The sequence below is a fragment of the Diabrotica undecimpunctata genome, chromosome 6 (genome assembly GCF_040954645.1).
Source record: "Diabrotica undecimpunctata isolate CICGRU chromosome 6, icDiaUnde3, whole genome shotgun sequence".
NCBI lineage: Eukaryota > Metazoa > Arthropoda > Insecta > Coleoptera > Chrysomelidae > Diabrotica > Diabrotica undecimpunctata.
In genome coordinates this window covers 21,510,403-21,524,246 of record NC_092808.1, presented here as the reverse complement: position 1 = coordinate 21,524,246, position 13,844 = coordinate 21,510,403, and the positions used below count along the sequence as shown (strand labels likewise).

The 13,844-nt window shown below is 33.6% G+C and overlaps 1 protein-coding gene across 5 annotated transcripts in view; it reads right to left on the bottom strand.

The window, feature by feature from the left end:
* Positions 1-13,844, bottom strand: part of hth (Meis homeobox homothorax) — a 393,321-nt gene that overhangs the window by 296,413 nt on the left and 83,064 nt on the right. For all 5 annotated transcript variants that reach the window (XM_072534421.1, XM_072534423.1, XM_072534422.1 and 2 more), the window contains one exon: positions 7,064-7,205. In XM_072534421.1, coding sequence (XP_072390522.1) covers positions 7,064-7,205 — 142 coding nt within the window. The remainder of the gene's footprint in view (positions 1-7,063; positions 7,206-13,844) is intronic.

The window sequence follows — 13,844 nt, the reverse complement described above, 5'->3', positions numbered from 1 at the left end:
TATAATGCTTTATGACCAATTTGAGACAAACAGCTCTCCCCTCCTCAACTTATGTGCTTTTCACTAAACAGCTGTAGTGATAATAGATTATAATAAAAATTGTGGAAGTGTTAAAAAAATTTTTTAGTGTTTTCTTGTTAGATAAAATAAACTTCCTTCAATTAACGGTGGAATCCATCACTTATCTTATTAATGTGACAACGTACGTTTGATTTACTGCGTATAAATTTAGTGACCGCGCATGTGCAAAGACTCGCCGAAATGAATATACCTACTTTAATTACTATAATCCCAAGTAATGATTAAGTAAAAGTGTGTATTTTTACGAGAGGGATGTTAAAAGATTGCTGTGATATTGAAAAGCTTAATGGGTTTACATTATGTGAATGTACGAAAGAATCTTAAGAGTGCCATGGATAGGCGTAGAGAACTTGTGGGAATCTTAAGAGGAATAAGGCAGCGGTGGGGTTTAAAGTCAATAATCACAGGAAATTGTTGTTCACAAGAAAATCAAGCGACGGTTTAAAATAATGTTTGTTTCATGATACCATTCTTTGATTAGAAACTAACTATTGATGTGAATATTTCCAGAATTTTTTTCGCTCCTATTAAATCAAACACCTCGGCAAAATAGCGATGAATGCTAAAGAGCTCCCAGAATTCAAATCTTTAAATTTTTTACGTTCTGTGTGATTAAAAAATAAGACTCAATGCAATTTGAATTTGCCACCCTTCTCCCTCACCCTAAAACCACCGAAAATATAATTTTGTTGTTTTTATTGATTTTTCGGTGGGTTGCAATCAATTTCAAAAAATTCACAAGTGAAGGCTTTTACAAAACTTGTTTATTTTTATGGAGCCGTAAGTTGGGTGTACGTAACCTAAAAATGTATTTTTTGAAAAAAGCGTAAAACCTTTTTTTTTCATATGGCTGCTGTTTTTTTTTTATTTTGTTTATTTATGGACTTCAAAATAGATTGAATCATTTTTTATAGGTTATATTATAATTTGAAGTAACTTAGACCATTAAGACATTCAAAAATTCGGAGAAGTACCTTTAAACTCCCCAGAAAAGATGTTTTTCAAAGTTTTTAATGTGTCTCCCATTCATATTAAAAAATATACAAAAAAAATAGTTTCAATCCTCAAACAACTAAATACAAGCATCACCTATTCGAAAAACCAGGTTTTCAAGGATTTTCGGGGTATTTTATTGCATTTTTCTAACTTTTTTTTACCATTCTACATCATTAAACAGTATGTTTCCAAAAATTTTATAAAATGATTAGAGGCGATGTATTTCCCATATGTAGGGAAGCTAGAGATTTCTTGGCCCATGCGAAAAACCTGGTTTTTAAGTATTTTTGGGGATTTTACTGGAGTTTTCCATCTTTTACCACCAATAAACGGATACGGACCATAATAAAGATTTTTCTTGCAGGATAGGCACCTTTAAATCTTTTTAACAATTTATGAATAACAAATATGTAGACATCATGAAAATGATTGTTACTAATGTCACTTGGCACTCTTACATTTCGCATGCCTCCCGTTTTCAGTTTCAATTGTTTTGACATGTACCCTATCAACGAAGGAATGACAATGAAGAGTGGAATAAACAACGAAAGACATTCTAAAGTCGCATATAAAAGTATGTATATATAAACCAAAAAAAACATTGTACTAAATAATGGTTTTATGTATACTTCAACTTAAGTAATTACACAAGCGTTATACCATTATACCCTTCGTTTTTCATAAACATGCTGCACTTTGGTTATATACATACATCTAGTCTATTATTTCTACGAGGCGATGCTTCTATATTTGTTTAATATTCCTTAAAGGCCTATTTTTACAAGGGCTGTAGACATCAGACCAGTTGTAAACAAACTTCTGTGACTTCTTCTAACAAAAACTGTTCCAACACACCAGCGTTATCTCCCGGTTTTCGAGTACGATACACACATTCTAAAGATGTTTTACATGTGTTTTCACGCGATAAGCTAATCAAACTGATAAGCCGTTGGATATCAAAAATAAATAAAATATAATAAAACATACTGCCTACTCTCGGATACTTACATAACAAACCTGTGTGGTTTTTTTACCAGTCACCCCTGATTTACTTTGCGTTACCCGTAACTGTTTGACTGCTGTCACTACTAAATTTAAATTAACAATAACAACGACAAACAAAAAGGTAGTGAAAAGTGTTTGTTCTTCATTAACTCTATGGACGATAAAAAATAGGGATATGTCAAGATTTTGAATGCGTTTTATCATTTGAATCGTTTTTATATTCTTCAAATTGTCAAAGATGTTTCTCAGATGTCACTTTTACTCTCAGAATTCAATGTTTTTGCAGTCTTTTACGTTTTTTGCCCCAGTATTTTACCTCCAGTAATGGAGTACACCAAAAGAAGAAGATATTTATGGAGTCAAAATGATAAAATACACAAAAACTACAATAATTTATAAACTAAAGAAGAAAAACGTTGTGTTTCCACAAAAATAAAAAATATTCTCTCAAAGTAACTACATATAACCATGAAAAACCATATACGTATCCATACTGACTATATAATGTTCACCTGCTGTGTTGTAAAAAAATAAATAAATACGAGTGTAAAAAATTAGAAATAAGATAAATAACTTGGTACTTAAATTGATTAGCCATAAAAATTCAGAAATTTCCGAATAGTTTAAAAACAAATGAAGTAATACTTTCAAAGTGCTGAACAAACAGATTTTTAGAAATATAAGTATTATACATTTGTGTGAAATTTTACAATTTTATTAAATCATCTTTGAACAAAACGATCGAACACAAAAGAAACAAAAATAGAAAGTAGCATTAACAATAAAAGGCGAGAAAATGTACGATAATTTTTATAGTTTCCTACAACCACAGGTAGTTTTTAATAAATCCATAAAAAGAAAGTCCTATTAAAAATTCTGGAAAAAAGATAAATATCAAGTTAAAAGTTTGTTAAGAACCAGATTTTGATCTAAAATGACCGTTTTCTGACAATGTACTTCATTTAAAATCGTCATTACGGTATTTTGTGTAAATGAACTACGAGGTGGACGCTGAAATTCCACAAAAAGAAAGTTTAAAAAATTACAAAAAAAGACAAGACAGATATTGATTTCAACATTTTTATTTTCTAATATATTCTCTCCTGCTTTTCGCTAGTACGAAAATAATAAATCAATACAAAGGATATTTCAGGAAAGGTGAATCAATAAATAATTGATCAAATATATTCACGATAAAACAAGTGTTCATTCAAAATTCGGTCTATACAAAATAAATAATAAAAATACATCATCAAGAACATTGTCAGTACATAAATAGCTCAACAATAAGAGCTCTGTCTACAACATCGTTTAACCTGGGAGTGGAAATAACAAATAAAACTGATGAGAGTATGAAAATAGAACAAAGAAATGCAAAAGGAAGTAAAGCACTGAGAGCTCTATTAAGTAAAATTTTTCGTCTAAGCTTCAAAAAAATAAAGCTGAGAATGTACATCATTATCATGGCTCTACAGCTTTTCGTAGACCTTGGTCTGCTTCAGAACATCCTTTCATTCGTCTCTGTCAAAAGCCTTTCTTCTTCATCCTGGAATGGTCAAGATATCTTGGTCTAAGTTTTCCTCTAGTTTTTTTCCTACTGGGTTTTGGAACAAAGTTATTGTGGTGAAAGATACTTTTTAGGGTTCATTCTTAACACGTGGTAAACCCATCTTGTGCGTTTATTTTTATTACTTTTAGAGAGAAAAATATACAAAGACTGAAAAAATGAAAAAGAAAAATTCTACGCAGGATATACGGTGAAACTCAAAGTAACAACAATACTGCGAGAATAGAGATGAGAGTTACATAATTAACCGAACAGAGTTAAAAAAACATAAGTCCAGAGATTGCGATAGTTTTGACATCTGAAAAAGATAGCAAACAAAAAGATGGAAATCCTATGGAAATGGCTGTAAGATAGAAAATACTGATATCAAAAGAAAACAGGAAATAGGAAAGAACTGAAAAAAATATTAAAGATAATAGATGTAAATACATTAATTGCTGTCTTAAAATGATGTTCTCCCAAGTTTTTTCAATTAGAAAAAATTAATCATTTAGAGTTATGTACTCTGGGATGTATGTCTCAATTATTAAGGAATACGTCTTTGTCCCTTGAGTTTCTTGCAAAATGGATCTTGCCCTAACCTAAGAATGGAACATATCCCTAAAACAACAACGACATCTCAAAATACGAAAAAAAAATTACTTGCGAGATATTTTCGAAGTTTGCTCACGTTATTCCAGTTCCTAAAAAATACATTCGTCAAGGATGCTACCTTTGGGCGTATGTATCATTGTTCTATAATCGAAATTTTGTTGATTATCTTGGACATTTTCTACGATCATTATCTCAATTTATGCTACTGGCATTTATTATCGGGACTTCCAAATAAAAAATACTTGATAACAGCAGAACCTTGAAACATTTTGGACTTTCTATTTTTGAACGTTTTGATGGACAAACCTCACCTTCTACAGGCACTCTTTTAGACATAATCATAATGTAAAACGATTTTTTCATAATCTGCCACAATAGATGTGATATTACAAATAATACAAATTATTTTGGATGATTTGACATATTTTGGAAGCACAAATTCGACACTACCTATCGTTTGACAGCCGGGACAGCATCGTCTCAATTAGTTCATCGTTTTCCAGAAATTTCTTCAAAAGGAAAATATTTTCCTCGGAATCGGAAACATATGTATATTTGAAAGATGAAACAAAATATGTGAAGCAACGAAGCCCTTCGGAATTCCTATCAAATTGATAAGATCGGCAGAGATGGCAATATTAAAGCTAAAGTAAAATGCAACGTAGCAAAGAGCTGCAGAACAACATAACGTTGAATAAATCGACCAAATTAAAGCCACTAAATTAGAATCTTCGAATACATGCCAACACAAAAAAAAATATCATGGTGTACAGAACGTTAATCGCTACTTTCAGTTTTGATCATAAAAGCAACAACAATTGGAGGCCTTAGACTATCGTGAATAAAGAAAAATAAGTCTGCAAACTGTATTCTATTAGCAAAACCCGAAGAAATTATATGAAGGAGTAGACCACAGGTTGAGCACCGCAGTTGCAGCGGTGTCCGGATCTTCCTCTTGTATCTTGAAAATCCAGGAGAGGGCCACGTGGAGGCTCGCGCCGGTTCGTAACCATATCCGCAGCAGGTCTCCAAGGTGAAGAGCCACTCCACTAGTCGATAGAATAATGTAGGTAAGGGAAGTCGACAAATTGGAACCGTAACTTCGGGATAAGGATTGGCTCTGAGGATCAGGGCGTGTCGGGCTTGGCGAGGTTGGCTAATTCTTACGAGTTGGGTTCCATGGATCCGAGTTAGGTCCCGTATCTTGGCCTCCCACGGAACCATCTTGCTGTGAGGCTCTGAGTTAATTTAGGGTGCTTGGATGTCCTTTTCGGTCGCCATTCAACGGTCTGCTCAGAACTGGCACGGAAGATTGGTATGGTCAACCGATATCAAGTTGCAATGAATCGGTAAGGAGGTCAAGGAATGTAAAGAGATACTAGAAGCAACGTTCATATGTATAGTGTTTAGATGACTTGTTTTGGTTGACCAGTAAACATTTTGTATGTTATATACAAATGTTTGGGTTTGTAAAACCATTTTAGGTGGAGAAATTGTATTGGATACCTCGTAAGTGACTTGTTTTTACCGTATCCTGCGTAATTGTACTAAATGACTTGTTTTACTTTTTGCTACGGCCAACTCCTTTTTTTCTCTGTATAGACAGCGGAATTCCAGCGAATTATAATCCTATAACCGACGAACGGTAAGCATTCTGAGATAAATAAGGAGAATACTAAAAGCGTATTGAATTTTAGAAACAAACAGCAAACACTGGCATCTCATAAATGGTTTTATGTATGTAGAGAATGTTTATGGTAGTCATTACTTCAATTACAAAATCTTTACAGGGTATTAGATGTTTTCGCGGTAATGTTACTACCAGTATAGTGAATGAGTGAGCATTCTTCACGAAATTACTTTTGTAATGAAAATATGCGGCGTTGAAAACGATTAACAGACCAATTTTGATTTCTAAGTGTTTATTTTATAAATACAAAATGGAAAATGGACAAAACTTTCACTAGAGATTATTGGATGGTTAAAATCGTATTATCAGCGTTCTCGTTTCCCTCATATTCAGTTGTATAAACATATAATTCTTGGGTATTTAGTACTTAAGTGCCTTAACCAAATTTTCTAATGACGAATACATATTCTCTCTTTGACCTACTAAGCTTTAAAAGTACATATTTCTTTAAAAGTACATTTAAAATTCTCCAAACTCAATATACTACGAAGCTGCATAAATCTGCAAATTGTTAGGAGTAATGTTCAATACGAAGAAAAATAGTAAAAAGGACATGCGGATAAGAATAAACAAAGATAGAGCAATGAGAAAAACTTGCTGTTTGAAAAAAGCTGTTTTTTGTAAAAGACAATCTGTGATGGAGGACCATGTATATCATTCAAAGTAAAGAAATAAATCAGACAAGGAGGATGCCGAAGCCCACGGTTATTAAATATATTGTATGTTATATTTATATGTCGAGATACCAATTAATCAATAGGAATATTTGAGAAAATCAGAAAAAATTAAAAGAAATACAGCCAAATTTTGGTTTAACTATTGCAATGAACATAAAGTTGTTAGATAAAGTTTTATGTCTTGTCGAAAGGTCACATGACACTAGGTTTGAGTCTTATTAATGTGTAACTGATAAATTATTATAATTTGAAATTTTATGTAAATTTTACCAACATGTAACAAGAATAAAATGACCCAGATAAAATAATCCCTATATTAACATATTTATGTAACTCATTTTGCATTTTTCATAACTAAAAACTATTAATGTTTCATTCAAATGCTATTCGACTAAATAATATATAATAATACCCGCATTTCTTTTATTTATCTAGATTATGCGAAAAACTTACCTGTTTTGAAAAAACTGCTATATCTTCGTTAAATGATTCTGAGGAACAAACGTCTCCCCCCGCAACACCCGGTTCTCGGGGTGTACATGTTGCTAACTCACATTTTTCAAAAATTAAAGCCAATAAAGGAAATAGAGGATGTCTGAAAAGAAAAAAAAGTTCGTTAATAAACAACGGTAATGACTGTATTTAATAATGACAACCATCTTTGCTTGTTCTATAAATTTTTAAGTGACTTAACAGATACCTGCAGTATACGAAAGTGTATCAGAAAATAATTCTTTTGTTAAAGTTATTTCAAATCTTAATATTGGACAAACAGCTAGATTTTTTAAAAGAGAATGTTGGAACACAGGAAATAAAAAATCTCTTTTGACGGGGAAACGTATTATAATATTATTATGATTACGACGTAAGTTTATACGTTTTATACTTATTATACCGATGAGCCAATAGCTCAGAAAAGAGAGGGAATATGGATTACTGGTTCAAGCCCCACACTATGACTACCTCAGAAAAGGTTTAAGAAAAACTAGTAGCAAAAGCTTTTTGTGTTTAGTGACAGCAAAAACGCCTCAATTCGATAACAATATTTTTACGCGTGAACAGTTTGCAATTGTAAACAATATCTTAAAGAACTGCAAAGTAACTTGTACGGATGCCAGGTCGTAAAGAAATTGCTGATAGAAGGATGCTAGAGAGCTATAAATAGTATAGTAGAAAATTGTGATGAAGTATGAAAAGGAACTTAGTTTGATCTATGGTGAAAAAGGAACGCTCATCATACCAGTGCTAACATATTGGTCAATTCCAAAATAGACGCAACTCCTCTGCTTGTCTTCGAAAGGAAGATACTAAAAAGAATAATAGATGCAATCTCTAAGAATTGGCTTTTTTATAACATAATAAGGTAATAAGCATATCTCTGAAATGAATAATAGGCTTTCTTAGAAGTCTAGATCTTTTAGATTCTAAATAAAGCCAAACATATTGTAAGTCGCATATTTTTCGTATATTCTGGCCTAACACCATCAGAAACGAAGATCTACTACACCTGACCGAACAAAAGAGGGTACAAAATGAAATTAAGTCCAGAAAGTGGGGTTGGATCGGTCACACACTCCGAAAAAATAGTTACTGTATCGCAAAGACTGCCCTAGAGTGGAATCCCCAAGGGAAAAAAAAGAGGTCGCCCAGTACAAACTTGGAAAAGATCCATCATGGACGAGATAAGAGGCCAAGGAAAGTCTTGGAATGAGGTGAAGGCGTTAGCGCAAAATAGAACCCGATGGCGCGTTTTCACTGAAGCTCTATGCTCCACTTAGGAGTTCAAGAACCTTATATATATATATATCTTGCAAGTCGCAGTGGTAAGGTAAAATCTGCAATCTGCAATTTATATGATCGAATATATGGTGGGGGATATGAATAAATGTCTTTGCATAGGAATATAGCGAATAATAGCAAGGATAGATAGAGAATAGAAAAAGTTAACGAATACAATTTACCAATCTGTTTAGCATTTATAGACTACGAGAAAGCTTTTGACAGCATAGAATTATGGGTTATTGAGGAAGCACTGGTCAACAGCAGAATATATTCTAGACATAGGATATTAATACATAATATATATCAACACGCTGAAATGGTAGTCACGATGAATAGCGGAATGAAAACGAGGCCAATAAAAATCAACCGAGGAGTAAGACAGGGAGACACCATATCTCCAAAACTATTTACTGCCGCACTTGAAGACATCTTTAAATTACTAAATTGGGAAACGAAGGGACTATCGATAAACGGAAAGTATTTAAACCATCTAAGATATGCAGATGACGTAGTACTAATAGCCGACAGCTGGAAAGAACTGAAGACGATGATCGATGAGCTTCATACGGAATCCATAAAAAAAAGGACTGAAAATGAATCTGAGTAAAACTAAGCTAATGTCGAATAAAGATGATCAACCGACGATAACCATCCAAGGAACAAAAGTGGAACATGTAGAAGAAGAATACATATATCTGGGTCAGAATATCAAGGTAAACAAAGAAAACCAAACTACCGAAATAAGCAAACGAGTAAGAATGGGATGGGCCCCATTTGGAAAACTCTCATACATACTGAAAGACAAAAAGATACCCCAAAACCTTCGAACCAAAGTGTTCGATTCTTGTATCCTTCCCGTTCTCACTTACGGAGCTCAAACCTGGACATTCACAAAAAAGAACATGGACAAGATTCGAAAAACTCAGCGAGCCATGGAACGACAGATGCTTGGTATCTCACTAATAGATCGGCAAACGAACGAAGCAATCCGGAACAAAACAAAAATAAACGACGCCGCGAAACAAGCAGCTTAATTAAAATGGAAATGGGCTGGACACAACGAACGTCTCGAAGATGGTAGATGGAACAAAGAAGTCGGAAACTGGCGACCGTACGATGCGAAGAGACCAAGAGGAAGACCTCAAATGCGCTGGAGCGACGATATCAAAAGAGTCGCAGGACCAATGTGGAAACGCCTAGCACACAACAGGGATGAATGGCGAGAAATGGGAGAGGCCTTTATCAATTCGGATAGAAAAAGGTCTATAAAAAAAAGCAAGGATAATAAGACAGAATAGCATTTGAGAATATAGAAATTGTTGTTATTTAATATGTGCCAACTAGGATAAACTATCTCAGATAAAAATTGAAAACTTGAAGCTTAAAAAAATTAAATAATCGTGTGACAAATACTACTACATGAGTTTATTTTTAGACCATTATTCAGATACAAATAAAATGAAATAAAACATATGTCACCCGCCGCTGAACTCGTTACCAAATCCGTAAATAATTCCTAACAGGCCCCATTGCTTTTTTTTTCGTTTTTATTTCCTCTTTACATTCATCTCTAAGTAGAACCATATGACCGTTTTTATGTTTACGATGAATCGTCTTTATATGCACCGTTTAAGTTAGCAAACTAGACACACTTAATGGACAGATATAAATGCCAATTCCTAACACCTCTAAATAAATATTATTTGACGCAATGTTTAAATATTGGGTTTGTGTATATGGGTACGAGGTGACCAAATATTTCTCGTTTTTTACCTGCAGGACTAAAACACTACACTAGTCGAGGTGATTATTGACAGAAGAATATTTGAAGATGCTTACCATTTGGTTTGTTAATATTTGAACTGAGTAATACAGTCGTAAAGAATGATTAACGTGGAAATTCAGAGTGTTAAGTGATTAATTATCAGTTTATTGAAGAGACTATTTGTTTTAAAATTACGGAATACATCTGGAATTCATGTATTGCAAAAGCAGAAGTACTTTTGCACTCTAAATTAATGAAATATCTTAAAATTCCCGAAGAGATGTTAGATAATAGGAAATTATTTTTAATTAGTGATTGTTAACTCATTCCTTGGAAAGAATAGGTTATCACTTAGGTATTGCAATTCAAAAGACTTATTGTATTTCCTAAAGCACTTCCCTAGTTGGGTCAGATGATATCCCCGGGAAAGTATGGGTAGTTTTAGGAAGAATAATGGTTGGATAATAGATTCGTTTAATAGAATTATCGAATTGAGAAGCAGTTAATTATTACTTGGTTACAAAAACAAAGGAGATGTTCAGCAATACACAAAGTATAGGGTCATACAACTACTTAAATATCACCATAAAATATCACCATGAAAATGTGGGAGGGAGTAATTGATTGAGGGATAGAAATATCAAACAATCAGTTTGGTTTATGCAAGGCAGAACAAATATTAATGCAATCCTCTTTAGGTAGTTAGGCTCAAGGTAGTTGAGGAAAAATATAGGAAAAAAAAACAAACGCTCATTTGGTATTCATTGATCTCGTGATTCTGTGTTGGGAGCTTAAAAAGAAAGGAGTCTCCAGTGAATATGTGAAGATTGTAGAGATATTTGTGGGGGAGTAAAACTAGTGTTAAAAATACGTATGAACAAGACTAACAAATTTCATGCGAATGTAGCATTGCGTCAGTGCTTTGTCCTTATTTATTCTCATTATTATTGGATCAGATAACACGGGAATTACAGGGTAACATTGCAAGGTTTTTAATGTAAGTTGAAGTAGTAGGAACTATTTAATAATAATTGGTAAAAACCTGGAACAGTGGACACATGATGCGAAAAGGTTTAAAACTTAGTAGGCAGAAACAAAGTATCTGGAGTAAAATGATTGCGAAAAGTATTAGTTTTAAGGAGCTTCAATCGGTACAGAGTAATAAGGATATAGATGGAGATGTAAGCAGTAGAGTTAGGGCAGAATAGATGAAATGGTATGAGCCGAAAGATATCTTCTGTGACAGAAAGGTTTCTATGAAACTAAAGTGAAAATTCTATCATCAACATCAGCCCATAGTCGTCCACTGCTGAACATAGGCCTCCTCAAAAAACCTCCATTCAGACTATCTTGCGCTGCTGCAATCCAGTTGGTACAAATCCTCTTTATGTCGTCAGTCCATCTTGTGAGTGGTCTTCCCGAGTTTCGTCTATCCGCTCTCGGTCTCCACTCCAAGATTTTTTTGGTCCACCTATTATCCTTCATTGACGTGTCCTGCCCACCCCCATTTAATTTTGGCTATGTGTTATATAATGGCTTCTACACCACGTTTTCTACGGATTTCTTCGTTTCTTACCCTATCTCGCAACGTTATGCCTAACAATGATCTTTCCATTCTACGTTGCGCCACTTGTAGTTTTCGTGTAGATGTCCTTGTTAGGGTAAGTGTTTCTGCGCCATATGTAAGGAAGGACTGGCAGGACACACTGATTAAAGGCTCTTCTTTTTAAGCTGATAGGTATATCACCTTTAAAAATATCACGCAGTCTTCCATATACTCTCCATCCCAGTGTTATTGTTCTTAGCAGCTCAGCAGTTTGATTATCTCTGCTAATTTTTACCGTATGTCCAAGGTATATGTAGCTGTCAACAATTTCAATCGACGTCTTCTACCCTTAAAGGATGGCTCGGAACTAAATTAGTCCTCATTTTTGTCTTTTGGTAGTTAATATTTTGACCTACTCTTCGTGCTGCATCGCTGAGTTCATTCAACATATCACTGGCACCCTTTAGGTCATTTGAAATCAGAACAATATCATCTGCGAATCGTAGATGACTAAGCATCTCACCATCAATATTTATTCCTTGACTTTCCCATTCCAGTGACTTCAAAGCATGTTCAAGTATAGTAATGAACAACTTAGGCGACATAGTATCTCCCTGTCGAATACCTCTCCTGATATGTATCTTATTGGTAGGACCGTGCAGATTTATAGTTGTGGTAGCATTTCTGTATATATTTTCTATAATATTGGTGTACCTATGATCAATTCGACACTCTTCCAAGTGCGGGTAGTTCGATAGTATCAAACGCTTTATGGAAGTCTACAAATGTTAGAACTAGAGGTCTATTGTATTCAATTGATTTTTCAATCAAGACTTTTATGCACTGTAGGTGGTCACTTGTACCGTAGTTGGGGCGAAAACCAGCCTGTTCTCTTGGCTGATATAGGTTTGTATAAATGGTTGAGTAGAGAAATTGGCTTGTAATTCTCTAGATTCATGTTGTCACCCTTTTTATGCAGAAGAATTGTAATGGAGTTATTCCAAGCTATAGGAATTTTTTGACTTTACAAGCAGAGATTGAAGAGGTCTAGTATTTTTTTCAGAAGAGAAGTTCCGCCAAGTTTTATAGCTTCTGTAACTATTCTACATCTTACTACATCATCTCCTGGCGCCTTGTCGTTTTTCATTTTTTTGAGTGCATATTGTATCTCATCTTGAGTAATTTCTGGAATGTCCTCAGATCCCTGGTTTTGAACCTTTTGTCTACCGTCTTCATTTACGTTATTGTTAATTTGGTTTGTGTATAATATAGTGTAGAATTCTTCGACTATTTCAAGTATTTTCTGTCTGTCTGTTGTTACTTCACCCTCTTTATTCCTAAGCTGGAAAATTTCTTTTCTACTTGTCGACATTTTTCGTCTCATTACCTTCATGCTCCTGTTTTTCTCTCTCTATCTCTCTCTCTCTCTCTCTATATATATATATATATATATATATATATATATATATATACAAATAAATTGTTATTATCATGTTGCCTCGACATTATCGCTGTGTTTGAAGTTAATTGGTGACGATCAAAATTTTATAAAAATTGAAAATACATATGTAACGATATAAATTAGTGTCTACTTGTTTTAATAGACATTCGAACATAAAAGTCAATTTGAATGAATCAAATTAGACCATGACAATGCGACTTAAATTAACGGCAACGAAAACAAAGCCACAACTAATGTTATTCATCATTATAGTTAATAAGCTCGTAGGTCTTCGTTTTTGAGTTGTAGAACCACAAGAATTGGTGTAAGACATTAATGCATATCACGTTTTTCACATAAAGTTTTAATTACTCGCTATCGACAGATTGATCTGTTTATTAATAATGCTAATTATATCATTATATTAAAAGGTACATCAATTATTTGTCATTCATTAAACTAAAAAATCTATTGGATATTTTGTCTCGCCGCCATTTTTGTCAAATGATTTGTACAGATTGTACAATTTACTCAGTTTCTGATCAATTTTTAAAATAGGTAGATTTTTTTATGTAAAACAGAACTCATTAGTGATGATAAAGATCAGTCTGTAGTTCTTCTTCAAGGTTTTTAGACCATAACCTTTAGATGGGATATTGACCGAGCACTCTTAAATCTTTCAAAAAGTATCTCAAGACTT